The sequence below is a fragment of the Primulina huaijiensis genome, chromosome 7 (genome assembly GCF_012295235.1).
Source record: "Primulina huaijiensis isolate GDHJ02 chromosome 7, ASM1229523v2, whole genome shotgun sequence".
In the NCBI taxonomy this organism is placed as follows: Eukaryota; Viridiplantae; Streptophyta; class Magnoliopsida; order Lamiales; family Gesneriaceae; genus Primulina; species Primulina huaijiensis.
In genome coordinates this window covers 2908895-2927301 of record NC_133312.1, presented here as the reverse complement: position 1 = coordinate 2927301, position 18407 = coordinate 2908895, and the positions used below count along the sequence as shown (strand labels likewise).

Genomic DNA, 18407 nt, shown 5'->3' with positions numbered 1-18407 from the left:
GAGTCATAAAAGTTGATTTGTTACTTGTTGATTCAAGCAAACAGCAGTTTCATCCCACGACCAAGATCCTAAATTCGAATCATGCCGGAACCTCATACGGGTAAATTTCATCTTAGAAAAAATGGATTCAACTGTTAGGATTTGCAAAAACTGGGGAAAGTTTGCCGCCGATTTACATGACGAAAACCCGATTCAAGGAAACTTATTTTTCGAAATAGATTCTACAAACAGGGAACAACAGAACATGCTGATAAACGAGTCCTTGTTAGAACCTTTTCAAACCATGTCGCTACTTCAAGAAATCACAGACGTAAATTTGGATTTTTCACCACATTGCGGAAAGAAAGAGCAGGCGACTGACATGATGAAACAAATCAAAAGCTAAAAAGAAAAAGAATGCCACGCTTGCAAATACAAGCATATGGGGCACATCAAGTTAATTCCAGTTGACAGAAGTCCGACACATCAAGTCGGGTCAATAAAAATAGTGAAAGACATTTCTAGTTAAGAGTGAAAGAAGATAGAGTAATAAGAGTGACTTATATTACAACTCCACACCCTTTTCATTCTTTTGTACTTGCTAAGCAGGCGTGCCTCCAGTTTGGTGCAGCATTGCGTCTATTTCATCTCCCTCCTCCATTTCCAGCTGCAAAGAAAACTTACTTTGAGTTCAACTGGCAATTTGTGTGAGCACATGTGAGATACACAGAGAGGGGGTGAATTACCTCATCTGGAGTCTGCTCCCCTCGTAGGCGACGGCCGTCAAACAGAAAGGCAATAGAGTTGAAATCCACTGATTGCCGTTCACAATAAGCATTCATGAGTTTCTTCAGTTGGGTGCTTCTCTTAATCCTGAAAATTACCTCATTTCCATCCTGGAAAAAGACCGCAGGTTAGATTGTGTGTCTAAAACCTTCCAGATAATAATCTACCCACGAAATCACCAATTAATTGTTAAGTAGATATTTCACAAACATAGCTTGAGTCTTCTGAAAAGTTTCAAAGAATTAATCAGGTCTGCATTATAGCGAGAGACCCTGAAGATGTTTGCCTCGACTAAAGCAGAACTGTATTGAGAAAGCACAAGGATTTCACAGTTTGTGGTCAGGAATGGGAGAGAAGAAGATGAGTCAGCATTTGAAACAATATGTTCCCCACATTTCCACGGGAACCAGAAAGTCATGTTTACTCAATTCATGTTAACAAAAAATGTCTAGATTATGTAGAGAATTCATGATGCACAAAATTCTTCTGCAAGCGAAAAAGTTCATCAGTCACGTGAAAGAAACCCAAAACAATGAGATGATGGATATGGGTTGCTGAGCGCCTGCAAGGCTAACTCAAGGTAGTGAACCTGCTCCTACTCAACAACCCAAGCAAAATGCAGCTAAGTAAGTTAAGATTAAAAAAAATAACAATAATATGAGAAAAAAACACAGAGAATATACCACTTCATCTAAGTTCTATAACACTACAAGACTGCCAAAAAAAAACAAAAACATTAAGCCGTCTGTCCTTCAATAAAAGCAGCATCATTCAAAGAAACAAGCTACAAAAATATAGTGAAATAAAAATTAAAAAAATGAAACAAAATGTTGTCCCACAATTTCCTTGCCAACGTAATGAACTTGTTAATCAAAGACTCTGAAACCCAAAATAATGCAGATAGCATTAGTCAACTGATTTCAAGAGGGGGAAAGCTCCATACACGGATTCATTACTCGGAGAGCATGTGCACGAGGCATGGACAAAATGCCAAGGTGAAGCTCTGGTTTAAAGTAAACACCCTAGGAATGGCGCATGTGGCTCTGAATCAATCAAAAACTCATCGATTTATAGAAGGGAACTAGACAATAACCAACTGGAGCTTTGTGGTACCAACTACCAAGTAACGAGTTACTGACTTAAATGCGACATTTTCCTCAGCGAGCCTCACCTTGATAGAGACCATGCATCACCCTGCGACTACTACTCAGAATCAACCCACCCATGTGCCTTATTGTGCACTTGATAACTATATACATCATCAACATGAAATTAAACCAAACACCATAGCGGGATTCCTCGAGGGAATTTTTTAAAAATTTTAAAAGAAAATTTTGAAACAAATTTTCCCAAAAATACTTTTTCAACTCCAGTTATAATAATAAGCCTTCAACAACCACCGTATGATAATAGTGACCAACACAAATACCTTCAACACGGGTACAGTTAAACGCAAAAATAACATCCCAATCTACCAAACGAGATGTAGGGACTAAGGAAGGCAAACTCGAATCCATAAATATGTAACGTTCAATAGAAAATTTGAACAAAAAAACTAAAAAAAAAGAAGTTAAACACTAGAAACGAAACAATCAGCAGCCATCGTCCCACAAACACATCAACGAATGAAAACAAGTAGATAGTGACGAGCTAAACACAGTCAGCAACAAAATATCGGAAGTGTAGAGCAGAGTGAGACCTGGCCTTTCACTTTCAGACTTATGTGACCACCGCCGGATGGATCGGTGGGCTTGGTGTCTCCTTGATCCACGCCAGACATTTTCGATTCAGCCGACTGTCAGTCTTCCCAAACCCTCGCTTCGCTACGCACGCCAAGTCAAATAGTATGCTCGAGTGGTTCGCCTTCTCTGTTTTCTCTTTTTTACTTTTGAAGGGTTTTTTCCAATTTCTTTTTATGTAATTAAATATACAAAATAAAAATAAATGTATTTTTTTGGGGGATTGGGTTTGACACTTTTGACTCTTAGATTAGTTATAATTTTTTTTTTAATTTTCATAAGATATTATTGTTTTTCCTCTTATAAATAAAAAAACCTAATATTATTGATAAAATAATAACAACAAATAAATTAATTATAGTAATAATGATAAAATTTTAAATTTAACTATAATAGTAAATAATACTATGATAAAAAATAGGGGTGAACGAAATTTGAGTTAAATCAAAATAACATATAAAATGGGGTATTTTTTTTAAGAAAATGAGTTTCTCTTCATGGCCTCGTCTGTTGCCTTTTTAATGAATTGCCCTAACTATTCGAGATCGAGTTCCTCTTATTCTCATTGTGACGAGGTTGCTTGCCTCTCGTCTCATGACGAGGTTGTTCATGTCTCGTCTCTGGACGAGATTGTTCGGGTCTTATCCGATGACGTGACGATAATGAATTAGTTCTTCTGCTTCCTCTCCGGCCTATCATCTCTACGTCTCAGCTCAAACTTCTCACAAACGGCGCTAAGTGATACTCACTAAAAATTCAGGGTTCGGCTCCAGTAGATGATATCAGTCCGAATGCAGACCTCGAATTTACGCTAGGCCTGAAATCATGAAGGAGACCGTTAAAAAGGGGCTGAGAGGGTGTCCCGGCGTAGTCTTTTCGACAATCAAGTCAGATACTGTGAATAAAATGATAGAACAGTTAAGGGTGCTGCTGAAAGTCAATACAATGAATAAATGAATTAGACATTCATACCTGATATTTATAAGAAAATATACGAGTCTGTCATAGACCTTGTACCTTGATTGGGGATGGGTCAGGCCGTCAGGGGTCCAAAATCGAGTTTGGGTCTGATCTTAATGAGCTCGTCCATCAGATATCAAATATTATTATAAAAAAATAGGGGTGAACGAAATTTGAGTTAAATCAAAATAATAATAATAACATATAAAATATATCAATTCTGTTGTGAAAAAGTAAAAATTTACGGTAAAAAATAAAAATCTCAAACTCTCAAAATTATCACACTACACACTTTATAATATTTTTCTTTCAACTCAATTGTGATTTTCTTCACAAATGAGAGATCTATTTATAGAAAATTTTTACAAATAATCCAAAAATAAAATACATCATCACCTACATCATCACACACTAATTTTCAATATTCAACACCTAATTTTATCTAATTTTCAACATTCAACATTCACATTTTCAACACAAATATTTTTCACGTTTTTAAATAATTTTTCAACACTCCCCCTTGTGATGATGATCATAATGATTGTCTTCATTACGTGTTTTTATACTGCCTCGTTAAAAACCTTACTAGGAAAAACCCATTGGGATAAAAACCATAGTAAGGGAAAAAGAGTGCAATCACGTAAACTCCCCCTCATGTTGACACGAACAATTCTTCACAAATTTCGTAGATTGCGTATCCCAATATTATATATGTGATTTCTGAATATTGTCGTAGGAAGTGCCTTTGTGAAGAGATCTGATGAGTTTTCACTTGATTGAATGTGACGAACATCAATACATTTATTCTTCTCAAGCTCCTTGGTGAATGCGAAGAACTTAGGAGGAATATGTTTAGTTCTGTCGCTTTTTATGTATCCTTCTTTCATTTGAGCAACACATGCAGCATTATCTTCATATAGTATCACAGGCTTCTCGTCGAATGATAATCCGCATGAGATTTGGATATGTTGAGTCATTGATTTTAACCACACACATTCACGGCTTGCTTCATGTAGTGCAATAATCTCGGCATGATTTGATGAAGTTGTTACAAGTGTTTGTTTCTGTGAACGCCAAGAAATTGCAGTGCCTCCACGAGTAAATACATATCCAGTTTGAGAACGTGCTTTGTGTGGATCAGATAAGTATCCAGCATCGGCATAACCAATTATACTTGGATTAGCATCTTTTGAATACAAAAGTCCCAAGTCTGTCGTTCCTCGTAGATAACGGAATATATGTTTAATTCCGTTCCAATGTCTCTTTGTTGGATATGTGCTAAATCTTGCCAATAAATTTACGGCAAAAGATATATCAGGCCTTGTACAATTTGTAAGATACATAAGGGCACCGATAGCACTTAGATATGGTACTTCTGGACCAAGAATATCTTCATCATCTTCACATGGACGGAATGGATCCTTTTCTATGTTTAATGATCTAACAACCATTGGAGTACTTAAAGGATTTGATTTGTCCATATTAAAACGTTTAAGGATCTTTTCTGTATAATTTGTCTGGTGAACAAATATTCCACATTCTTTTTGTTCAATTTGTAAACCCAGACAATACTTGGTTTTTCCAAGATCCTTCATTTCAAATTCTTCTTTCAAGTATGACACAACTTCTTGAATTTCCTTATTTGTTCCAATGATGTTTAAATCATCAACATATACAGCAATAATTACGCATCCGGATGTTGTTTTCTTAATGAAAACACAAGGGCATATTGAATTATTTACATATCCCTTTTTCATCAAGTGATCACTTAGCCTATTATACCACATTCTGCCGGATTGCTTCAACCCATATAATGATCTTAGTAATTTCACAGAATAACATTCTCTGGGTTTTGAACTTTGTGCTTCAGGCATCTTAAATCCTTCAGGGATTTTCATATATATATTACTATCAAGTGATCCATATAAGTAGGCTGTAACAACATCCATAAGACGCATTTCTAAATTTTCAGATACTGCCAAGCTAATCAAATACCGAAACGTAATTGCATCCATCACAGGAGAATACGTTTCTTCATAATCAATTCCAGGCCTTTGAGAAAAACCTTGTGCAACAAGTCGAGCTTTATATCTTACTATTTCATTTTTCTCATTTCGCTTTCGAATAAAAACCCATTTGTATCCAACAGGTTTTACACCTTCAGGTGTAAGGACTATAGGTCCAAAAACATTACGTTTATTTAGCGAATCCAATTCAACCTGGATGGCATCTTTCCATTTTATCCAATCCTGCCGATTTTTACATTCACCAAAAGATTTTGGTTCATGATCTTCATTATCATTTATGATGTCGATTGCCACATTATAAGAAAATATATCATCAATTTCTTCTATATCTTTTCGGTTCCATATTTTTCCAGTATTAATATAATTGATAGAGATTTCATGATTCTCGTCAGTTTGTGGTTCTGACAAAACATTTTCATCATCATGTGTTTCTTCAGGAACATCATTCTCTATTTTGTGATCATTATGTGTTTCTTCAGGAACATCATTCTCTATTTTGTGATCATTGTGTTTCTCTATGAATTTTCTTTTTCGAGGATTTTTATCCTTGGAACCAACTGGCCTTCCACGCTTCAGGCGTTTAATGACATCATGACTATCTTCAATTTGTTTCTTCGGAATTTCAATTCGAGCAGGGGCATTTGCAGCATGTATATATGATTTAGTTACCCCTTTTGTGTCTGCAAATGCATCTGGTATTTGATTTGCTATTCTTTGCAAGTGCACAATTTGCTGTACATCTTTTTCACATTGTTTTGTTCTTGGATCCAGATGTAACAATGATGATACATACCATGTAATTTCTTTTTCGGTATGTTTCTGTTCTCCCCCTAACATTGGGAAGATTTCCTCATTAAAATGACAATCAGCAAAACGTGCTGTGAACACGTCGCCTGTCTGTGGTTCAAGATATCGAATGATCGATGGACTATCATAACCAATATAAATTCCAATCTTTCTTTGAGGTCCCATTTTCTTTCGTTGAGGTGGTGCAATAGGCACATACACCATACATCCAAAAATTCTCAGATGAGAAATGTCTGGTTCTTTACCAAATGCAAGCTGCAATGGGGAGTATTTATGATATGCACTTGGTCTGATGCGAATTAATGAAGCAGCATGTAAAATTGCATGTCCCCATATAGAAATAGGGAGCTTTGTTTTCATAATCATTGGTCTAGCAATCATTTGCAGACGTTTAATCAATGATTCAGCCAATCCATTTTGAGTATGTACATGAGCAACAGGATGCTCAACAATGATTCCCATAGACATACAATAATCATTGAAAGTCTGGGAAGTAAATTCACCAGCATTATCAAGTCTAATTTTCTTGATTGTATAATCGGGAAATTGATTCCTCAATTTTATTATTTGAGCAAGTAATCTTGCAAATGCAACATTTCGAGTTGACAATAAACATACATGTGACCATCTGCTGGAGGCATCAATCAATACCATAAAGTATCTGAATGGTCCACATGGTGGATGGATTGGTCCACAAATATCACCCTGAATACGTTCAAGAAACATTGGTGATTCAGTTTGGATTTTGGCTGGTGATGGTCTTATAATAAGTTTTCCAAGAGAACATGCTTTACATTGAAACTTATTATTCTGAAAGATCTTCTGGTCTTTCAATGGATGACCATGTGTATTTTCTATAATTCTTCGCATCATTGTTGAACCAGGATGTCCTAATCGATCATGCCAATTGGTTAATATTGAAGAATTATCAATTACCATGTTTGATTCAATGGGACGTATATGTGTATAATGCAATCCAGTATGGAGCATTGGTAGTTTTTCAATCACATATTTCTTTCCTGATTTATATGTGGTAAGACACATATATTTCTCATTCCCTTCATTCATTGTTTGAGTATCATACCCATGGGAATATATATCATTAAAACTCAACAAATTTCTTTTCGATTGTGAAGAATATAAAGCATCATTGATCAAAAATTTTGTACCATTAGGTAACAAAAATTGTGCTTTACCACATCCTTTAATCAAGTCTACAGGACCTGATATTGTATTCACCATTGTTTTTGTTGGTTTTAGTTCCAAGAAATATCTTTTATCTCGGAGGATAGTGTGTGTTGTACCACTATCAGGTATGCAAACTTCAGCTTGGTTCGTAGCATTTTTCATATTTGAACTTCAAAAAAATATGCAATGAAATAAAATTATTGACAATAAAATACAATACAATATAACACACTATAAAATATTATCATAGGAGTACATGTAAAAATAAAATTTTTTACATATTTATTCCACCAGCAAATTGATCATTATCTGAGAAATCAATCAGAAAATCTTCAGCATCAAAATGAGTTGAACCACTTAAAGGTTTACTGTATTCAGTAAAGTTGGTCTCCTTTTCTTTCCCCTTTATTGATTCTTTATAAAGTTTACAAAGGTGCTCAGGAGCTCGACAAATACGGGATCAATGTCCTGGAGTACCACATCTGAAACAAGAACTTTCAAATCTGTTTGAGTGATTCTCATTAACACTCATATTCTCTTGATGCCTTTTCGGTGTGTGGTTTGGGACGCTCTTTTGAGATGAGTTATAGAAATAACTATCTCGATTATTTTCAAAACCACGGCCGCGTCCACGACCACGACCACTTCCACGTCCCCGTCCACGTCCACGTCCACGACCACGACCTCGATTTTGTCCTCGACCAAAATCTTGTCTATAACTTTTATTTTGGTTTTCTGGTTTAAATTCATTTTTGCTTATAGCATTTACTTCTGGAAATGCTGTTGATCCAGTTGGTCGGGACTGATGATTTCTCATTAATAGCTCGTTGTTCTTTTCCGCCACAAGAAGACAGGCGATGAGCTCAGAATATCTCGCAAATCCACGCACTCTATATTGTTGCTGTAAAGTTATATTTGATGCGTGAAACGTGGAAAATGTTTTTTCAAGCATTTCCGATTCTGTGACTTCATGTCAACAAAATTTTAATTGCGAGATTATTCGATACATCGTCGAATTGTAATCACTTACTTTCTTAAAATCTTGGAATCTCAACATATTTCATTCATCACGGGCGGTCGGAAGTATAACTTCCCTTATATGTTCAAATCTTTCTTTTAATCCTTTCCACCGAGCCATGAGATCTTTTTCGATGAGGTATTCACATTTCAAACCTTCATCAAGATGTCGGCGCAAAAATATTATAGCTTTTGCTTTTTCTTGTGATGAAGATATACCATTTTCTTTAATTGTCTCTCTTAGACCCAATGACTCAAGATGCATTTCTACATCGAGAGTCCATGGCATATAATTTTTCCCCTTAATGTCGAGTGCAACAAATTCGAGCTTTGTCAAGTTTGACATGGTGGTACTAAAAAAAATTATAATGCATTTTATTAGTTAATGAATATTGCAATACAAAGTAATGGATAAACAACAAATACAAGCATTCGTAAAAATAAATAAAACACATGAGGAGGATATTCTCCGATAAGTACAAGATTCGTAAGTATTATAACCAAAATAATTAAAAATAACTTTGTGAAAGCCATCTTCTTTTTTCTTCAAAAATTTGATGAAGAATAATTTTAGAGAAGAATAGAAAGTTGGAGTGATTGAATATATTTGTGATATCATATTTATAGAGCAAAAACTAGCCGTTTTGTTACCGTTTTTGACCGTTGGTGTACAAGAAATAAATGTATGTATTTGTATAATTTTATGGTAATAATATGGTGTATATAATATTAGTCATGTTTAAAATAATTATGTATATCATATCACATTATTATAATGAGGTGTGATAAGATATTTTGTTTAAAAACCTTATAGACTTTTATACTTGTCGTATCCCTTACCGGGAATGTGGGATGTCGTCTTAACATACTCCCAGGATTTATAACAAGTTTTTNTTTTCAACATTCAACATTCACATTTTCAACACAAATATTTTTCACATTTTTAAATAATTTTTCAACAAATTCCAGATTAATATAAAAATGCCGATTTAATAATTCAACCGACTGTTTTGATTTTGCTTATTAAAATAAAGATGAGATATTTTGTATACCAACTAACGGCAGCCACTCTTTCGACATATCCGATTTTTAAATCTAATTTGAATTGAATGATTTGAAATTCATGGATTTAAATATATTTTTATTTTTTACAATAGTTTATATAAAAAAATTTAAAATTCATCAACTTACTTATTTATATTTTATACTATAATTATAATAATCATAATAAATTTCAAATCTTTAAAATATTGAAATAATTTAAAATACATTAAAATTAGTTTTAACTATTGATTAAGTTTACATCATTTAATATATTTAACTAAAAAAAAAATTAAAATCGTGAATTTCAAATAACTCGCTCAAATCAGGATTTCAACAACATAAAATTGTACTAGAGAAAGGTTAGAGTATGGGCTGGAAAAGGGTAGAGGCCCGACAAATGTATTATTTGTATTTGGGCCTCCGTTCTACGATCCGGCCTTACAAGTTACAACGATCCATGGATACTTGCCATGTAGTTTGAAAATTTCCCGATTGTAGCATCTCCCCGTTTAATGATTGATATGAATACATAATATTTTGAGTATGTACGGTTTTATAGATTTTTATTTGTAATACGGATTAATATAGTCCATATTTATAATAAAAAATAATATTTTTTCATGAGTAACCCAAATAGAATATTTATCTCAAAAAATTTATTTGTGAAACTGTCTCACATGAGTTTTTGTGTCTTAATTTTATCTGATACTTGGAGAGGTATTTTTATTTTTAAAAATCAAGATTTTTTGTTGAAATAGTTAAATTTTAGAAAAACATAAATTTTATGGCAAACTTTTTTTTTTGAAGGAAATTTCATTAAGCATGTAAAGAACTACAAACATCATCCAAATGTTCAATCAAACAATGTGCAATCTCAAAATAAGTAGAAGGACTAGCATATAAATGAGCCGTCGGGCCAAGGCATCAGCTGCTGCATTTGCTTGGCTATAAACAAACTGAACCGAAAGCAGTGTTCCTTGATTTAAAAGAGATTTGCATTGGCGCACAATAGATCCAAATTATGTATCATCATCTGTCGGGTTTTTTATGGCAAACTTTTGAATACTAAATATGAATTTATACAATATAATGACTAGTATATGAGTCTGATTATAGCTAAGGGCATTACCCAAAAAAATTTGTTCTATGCTGCATTCGAAGTATTTTTTAATGAATGTGGTTAAATTTTAGTCATTCGATCTTCAACACAAAATGTCAACTTTCATTAAAAATTGAGAACTCACATAGTAATCGTAAAACTCATTCATGCTTACCGAATTTAGACTTTAAAACTTGATGATTTATCACTAATAAAAGATATGATAAATAATCATTTTTAACTAACTTGAATAAAAAATCAAATAATTTAAAATATTATTCTATACATTTCGTTTTGTTTTAACCTTATTATTGATAATTATTTTACTCAATTTATTTTTTTAAAAAAATATTTATACTTGATAATTTTGGTGAATTAAAATAACTTAAATATGAATTAATAATAAGTTACATTATTCAATAAAAATCACAATCTCAATTTTACAAAAACAAACTTTAATAAGATTATTTATTATAAGGGCAAAATTGTACTCATCAATTCACCGTAATTTCGATTATACAATCGATCAATCGAAATATATCATTACTTATCAATCATTATTTCGTCTAGTAGTCTCAATATGATTTATTAACATATAATCACGTTTCATTAAGTAAATGTGCCAAGATATAATTAATCTCAGTCCACGATTGTATGTTAGGCTAAATACTTAAACAAAAAAATTCAAGTAAGACGGTCTCATAAGTCAATTTTATAAGACAGATATTTAATTTGAAATATCCATAAAAAAATATTACATTTTATACCAATTTGCACTCAAACCCTACGTTGGTAATAAGTAGCAGGTCTTTACAATTTTTTAGATGATANACATTGTCTCAGCCAATACCAACTATTTATGATACTAAATTAAATGACCTCATTAATATTTTCTTTTTTAAGATTAAAGAGTCAAAAATTTGACCCGTCAATGGTCAAATTTGCTTTCTATTGTGTCTTTTTCGATTTTTTTTCATACTTAAAAATCAATATAATAATTTTGATAGTGTTAAAAAATAATATTTAAATATGTGTATTTGAATATTGAATATTTGAATGTTGAAAATTAGCTGTTGAATATTGAAATTTGTGTGTGATGATGAAGGTAATGATGTAATTTATTTTTGGATTATTTGTAAAAATTTTCTATAAATAGATATCTCATTTGTGAAGAAAATCACAATTGAGTTGAGAGAAAAATATTATAAAGTGTGTAGTGTGATAATTTTGAGAGTTTTAGATTTTTACTTTTTACCGTAAATTTTTACTTTTTCACAACACGTTATCAGCACGAAGCTATAAAAGTCCTCCATATTTTTCCAAGCTCCAAAACAGAAGAAAAAGGTAACAAAAGTAATAATATTTATTTTATTGTTTATTTATTTATTGTTTATATATTTACTATATAATATAATGTTATTATAAATAATAAAAATAAATTTTTCAAAAAACTTGTTATAAATCCTGGGAGGATGTTAAGACGACATCCCACACTCCCGGTAAGGGATACGACAAGTATAAAAGTCTATAAGGTTTTTAAACAAAATATCTTATGACACCTCATTATAATATTGTGATATGATATACATAATTATTTAAAACATTACTAATATTATATACACCATATTATTACCATAAAATTATACAAATACATACATTTATTTTCTTGTACACCAACGGTCATAAACGGTAACAAAACGGCTAGTTTTTGCCCTATAAATATGATCTCACAAACACATTCAATCACTCCAACTTTCTCTTCTTCTCTAAAATTATTCTTCATCAAATTTTTGAAGAAAAAAGAAGATGGCTTTCACAAAGTTATTTTTAATTATTTTGGTTATAATACTCACGAATCTTGTACTTATCGGAGAATATCCTCCTCATGTGTTTTCTTTATTTTTACGAATGCTTGTATTTGTTGTTTATCCATTACTTTGTATTGCAATATTCATTAACTAATAAAATGCATCATAATTTTTTTTAGTACCACCATGTCAAACTTGACAAAGCTCGAATTTGTTGCACTCGACATTACGGGGAAAAATTATATGCCATGGACTCTCGATGTAGAAATGCATCTTGAGTCATTGGGTCTAAGCGAGACTATTAAAGAAAATGGTATATCTTCATCACAAGAAAAAGCAAAAGCTATAATATTTTTGCGTCGACATCTCGATGAAGGTTTAAAATGTGAATATTTCATCGAAAAAGATCCCATGGCTCTGTGGAAAGGATTGAAAGAAAGATTTGAACATATAAGGGAAGTTATACTTCCGACCGCCCGTGATGAATGGAATATGTTAAGATTCCAAGATTTTAAGAAAGTCAGTGATTACAATTCAGCGATGTATCGAATAATCTCGCAGCTAAAATTTTATGGAAATGAGGTTACGGAATCGGAAATGCTTGAAAAAACATTTTTCACATTTCACGCATCCAATATAACTCTACAGCAACAATATAGAGTGCGTGGATTTGCGAGATATTCTGAACTTATCGCCTGTCTTCTTGTGGCGGAAAAGAACAACGAGCTATTAATGAGAAATCATCAGTCCCGACCCACTGGATCAACAGCATTTCCAGAAGTAAATGTTGTAAGCAAAAATGAATTTAAACCTGGAAACCAAAATCAAAGTTACAGACAAGATTTTGGTCGAAGACAAAATCGAGGTCGTGGTTGTGGACGTGGACGTGGAAGTGGTCGTGGTCGTGGTCGTGGACGCGGCCGTGGTTTTGAAAACAATAGAGATAGTTATTTTTATAACTCATCTCAAAAGGGCGTCACGAACCACCCACAGAAAAAGCATCATGAGAACATGAGTGTTAATGAAAATCACTCGAAAAGATTTGAAAGTTCTTGTTTCAGATGCGGCACTCCAGGACATTGGTCTCGTATTTGTCGAGCCCCTGAGCACCTTTGTAAATTTTATAAAGAATCAATAAAGGGGAAAGAAAAAGAGACCAACTTCAGTAAGCGAAGTGACCGTTTGAGTGATTCAACTCATTTTGATGCTGCTGATTTTATGGATGATTTATCTGGAAATGATCAATATGTTGGTGGGATAGAAATGAACAATATTGATGCTGCAGATTTTCTCAATGATTTCTCTGAAAATGAACAATATAGTGGCAGAATATAAATGTACAATAATTTATTTTTCATGTATTTATATGATAATGTTTTACTGTACAATTATGATATGTGTTATATTTACATATGTATTGTCATTAGTTTTTTTTTCATTGCATATTTTTTGAAGTTCAAATATGGAAAATGTTATGAGCAAAGCTGAAGTTTGCATACCCGATAGTGGTACAACGCACACTATCCTCCGAGATAAAAGATATTTCTTGGAACTAAAACCAACAAAAACAACGGTGAATACAATATCAGGTCCTGTAGACTTGATTAAAGGATGTGGTAAAGCACAATTTTTGTTACCTAATGGTACAAAATTTTTGATCAATGATGCTTTATATTCACCACAATCGAAAAGAAATTTGTTGAGTTTTAATGATATATATTCCCATGGGTATGATACTCAAACAATGAATGAAGGGAATGAGAAATATATGTGTCTTACCACATATAAATCAGGAAAGAAATATGTGATTGAAAAACTACCAATGCTCCCTACTGGATTGCATTATACACATATACGTCCCATTGAATCAAACATGGTAATTGATAATTCTTCAATATTAACCAATTGGCATGATCGATTAGGACATCCTGGTTCAACAATGATGCGAAGAATTATAGAAAATACACATGGTCATCCATTGAAAGACCAGAAGATCTTTCAGAATAATAAGTTTCAATGTAAAGCATGTTCTCTTGGAAAACTTATTATAAGACCATCACCAGCCAAAATCCAAACTGAATCACCAATGTTTCTTGAACGTATTCAGGGTGATATTTGTGGACCAATCCATCCACCATGTGGACCATTCAGATACTTTATGGTATTGATTGATGCCTCCAGCAGATGGTCACATGTATGTTTATTGTCAACTCGAAATGTTGCATTTGCAAGATTACTTGCTCAAATAATAAAATTGAGGAATCAATTTCCCGATTATACAATCAAGAAAATTAGACTTGATAATGCTGGTGAATTTACTTCCCAGACTTTCAATGATTATTGTATGTCTATGGGAATCATTGTTGAGCATCCTGTTGCTCATGTACATACTCAAAATGGATTGGCTGAATCATTGATTAAACGTCTGCAAATGATTGCTAGACCAATGATTATGAAAACAAAGCTCCCTATTTCTATATGGGGACATGCAATTTTACATGCTGCTTCATTAATTCGCATCAGACCAAGTGCATATCATAAATACTCCCCATTGCAGCTTGCATTTGGTAAAGAACCAGACATTTCTCATCTGAGAATTTTTGGATGTATGGTGTATGTGCCTATTGCACCACCTCAACGAAAGAAAAAGGGACCTCAAAGAAAGATTGGTATTTATATCGGTTATGATAGTCCATCGATCATTCGATATCTTGAACCTCAGACAGGCGACGTGTTCACAGCACGTTTTGCTGATTGTCATTTTAATGAGGAAATCTTCCCAATGATAGGGGGAGGCAAGAAACATACCGAAAAAAAAATTACATGGTATGTATCTTCATTGTTAGATCTGGATCCAAGAACACAACAATGTGAAAAATATGTACAGCAAATTGTGCACTTGCAAAGAATAGCAAATCAAAAACCAAATGCATTTATAGATACAAAAGGGGTAACTAAATCATATATACATGCTGTAAATGCTCCTGCTCGAATTGAAATTCCAAAGAAACAAATTGAACAAAGTCATGATGTCGTAAAATGCCCGAAGCGTGGAAGGACAGTCGGTTCCAAGGATAAAAATCCTAGAAAAATAAAATTCATAGAGAAACACAATGATCACAAAATAGAGAATGATATTCCTGAAGAAACACATGATGATCACAAAATAGAGAATGTTGTTCCTGAAGAAACACATGATGATGAAAATGTGCTGTCAGAACCACAAACTGACGAGAATCATGAAATCTATATTAATTATATTAATACTGGAAAAATATGGAACCGAAAAGATATAGAAGAAATTGATGATATATTTTCTTATAATGTGGCAATCGACATCATAAATGATAATGAAGACCATGAACCAAAATCTTTTGGTGAGTGTAAAAATCGGCAGGATTGGATAAAATGGAAAAATGTCATCGAGGTTGAATTGGATTCGCTAAATAAACGCAATGTTTTTGGACCTATAGTCCTTACACCTGAAGGTGTAAAACCTGTTGGATACAAATGAGTTTTTATTCGAAAGCGAAATGAGAAAAATGATATAGTAAGATATAAAGCTCGACTTGTTGCACAAGGTTTTTCTCAAAGGCCTGAAATTGATTATGAAGAAACGTATTCTCCCGTGATGGATGCAATTACGTTTCGGTATTTGATTAGCTTGGCAGTATCTGAAAATTTAGAAATGCGTCTTATGAATGTTGTTACAACTTACTTATATGGATCACTTGATAGTAATATATATATTAAAATCCCTGAAGGATCTAAGATGCCTGAAGCACAAAGTTCAAAACCCAAAGAATGTTTTTCTGTAAAATTACAAAGATCATTATATGGGTTAAAGCAATCTGGCCGAATGTGGTAGAATCGGCTAAGTGATCATTTGATGAAAAAGGGATATGTAAATAATTCAATATGCCCTTGTGTTTTAATTAAGAAAACAACATCCGGATGCGTAATTATTGCTGTATATGTTGATGATTTAAACATCATTGGAACGAATAATGAAATTCATGAAGTTGTGTCATACTTGAAGGAAGAATTTGAAATGAAGGATCTTGGAAAAACCAAGTATTGTCTGGGTTTACAAATTGAAAAAAAAGAATGTGGAATATTTGTTCACCAGAAAAATTATACAGAAAAGATCCTTAAACGTTTTAATATGGATAAATCAAATACTTTAAGTATTCCAATGGTTGTTAGATCATTAAACATAGAAAAGGATCCATTTCGTCCATGTGAAGACGATGAAGATATTCTCGGTCCAGAAGTACCATATTTAAGTGCTATCGGTGCCCTTATGTATCTTACACATTGTACAAGGCCTGATATATCTTTTGCCGTAAATTTATTGGCAAGATTTAGCACATATCCAACAAAGAGACATTGGAACGGAATTAAACATATATTCCGTTATCTACGAGGAACGACAGACTTGGGACTTTTGTATTCAAAAGATGCTAATCCAAGTATAATGGGTTATGCCGATGCTGGATACTTATCTGATCCACACAAAGCACGTTCCCAAACTGGATATGTATTTACTCGTGGAGGCACTGCAATTTCTTGGCGTTCACAGAAACAAACGCTGGTAACAACTTAATCAAATCATGCCGAGATTATTGCACTACATGAACCAAGCCGTGAATGTGTGTGGTTAAAATCAATGACCCAACATATCCAAATCTCATGCGGATTATCATTCGACGAGAAGCCTGTGATACTATATGAAGATAATGTTGCATGTGTTGCTCAAATGAAAGAAGGATACATAAAAAGCGACAGAACTAAACATATTCCTCCTAAGTTCTTCGCATTCACCAAGGAGCTTGAGAAGAATAAATGTATTGATGTTCGTCACATTCAATCAAGTGAAAACTCATCAGATCTCTTCACAAAGGCACTTCCTACGACAATATTCAGAAAGCACATATATAATATTGGGATGCGCAATCTACGAAATTTGTGAAGAATTGTTCGTGTCAACATGAGGGGGAGTTTACGTGACTGCACTCTTTTTCCCTTACTATGGTTTTTATCCCAATGGGTTTTTCCTAGTAAGGTTTTTAACGAGGCAGTATAAAAACACGTAATGTATACAATCATTATGATCATCATCACAAGGGGGAGTGTTGAAAAATTATTTAAAAATGTGTTAAATATTTGTGTTGAAAATGTGAATGTTGAATGTTGAAAATTAGGTAAAATTAGGTGTTGAATATTGAAATTTGTGTGTGATGATGAAGGTAATGATGTAATTTATTTTTGGATTATTTGTAAAAATTTCCTATAAATAGATCTCTCATTTGTGAAGAAAATCACAGTTGAGTTGAGAGAAAAATATTATAAAGTGTGTAGTGTGATAATTTTGAGAGTTTGAGATTTTTACTTTTTACCGTAAATTTTTACTTTTTCACAACAAATAGATGTTACAAGCATTGGCCATAAAATGATGACGACAAATATATATGTAGATAAAATTCAGATTTTAAAATTTTTTATGATAAATTTGTCTTCTTGTTTTTTTTTTTCAATTTGTAGATTATTGTACGAGCCTCCTCCAAATTTAGTCATCACATTTAAGTAAATATGACAATGAGTCGGATTTAACACTAAATATGTCTCGTTCAAAATGAATTTGAGCCTAGTCAAGCCTGTCTACAAACGAATTTAAATATTTAATCTTAATTAATGCTGTGAAATATTTTTTTTTCCAAAATATTATTACTATAAAAGCTAAAAAATAACTTCCATGTTTTATTATTTTTAAATGTTTTTTTATTGCATAGTGAGTAATTAAAAATTATATAACGAGTCCAACTCGGACTGGATCAAGCAGGTTTCAGGACAGGTCTACGAGTGAGTTGGGTAGGAACCCGGTTTAGCCAAACTCGTTTTAGACTCGTCTTATTGTCGTCTCTAATTTTGAAGTACGCTAAAATTATATATA

General features: G+C 32.9%; 1 protein-coding gene and 1 long non-coding RNA gene across 2 annotated transcripts; one reads left to right on the top strand and one right to left on the bottom strand.

Moving 5' to 3' along the window:
• Positions 1–382: 382 nt before the first annotated feature.
• On the bottom strand, positions 383–2661 carry LOC140980096 (small ubiquitin-related modifier 1-like). Its single transcript, XM_073445768.1, has 3 exons — positions 2465–2661; positions 726–875; positions 383–646 (listed from the first exon to the last, which is right to left on the bottom strand). Exons 1-3 carry the CDS (start codon positions 2543–2545, stop codon positions 581–583), a joined length of 297 nt encoding a protein of 98 aa, XP_073301869.1. The 5' UTR covers positions 2546–2661; the 3' UTR covers positions 383–580.
• Positions 883–1560, top strand: LOC140980097 (uncharacterized). The gene is made up of 2 exons (XR_012175878.1): positions 883–1222; positions 1350–1560. It is a non-coding gene; the product is annotated as an uncharacterized lncRNA (long non-coding RNA).
• Positions 2662–18407: the final 15746 nt, after the last annotated feature.

What these genes read in the sequence shown, in the direction of transcription:
- LOC140980096 (XM_073445768.1), bottom strand. Translation starts at nt 2,545, where the DNA reads ATGTCTGGCGTGGATCAAGGAGACACCAAGCCCACCGATCCATCCGGC. An exon ending in GTCTGAAAGTGAAAGGCCAG is followed by an intron (nt 876 to 2,464) that starts GTCTCACTCTGC and finishes GTCTTTTTCCAG; the next exon opens with GATGGAAATGAGGTAATTTT. An exon ending in GGGAGCAGACTCCAGATGAG is followed by an intron (nt 647 to 725) that starts GTAATTCACCCC and finishes TTTTCTTTGCAG; the next exon opens with CTGGAAATGGAGGAGGGAGA.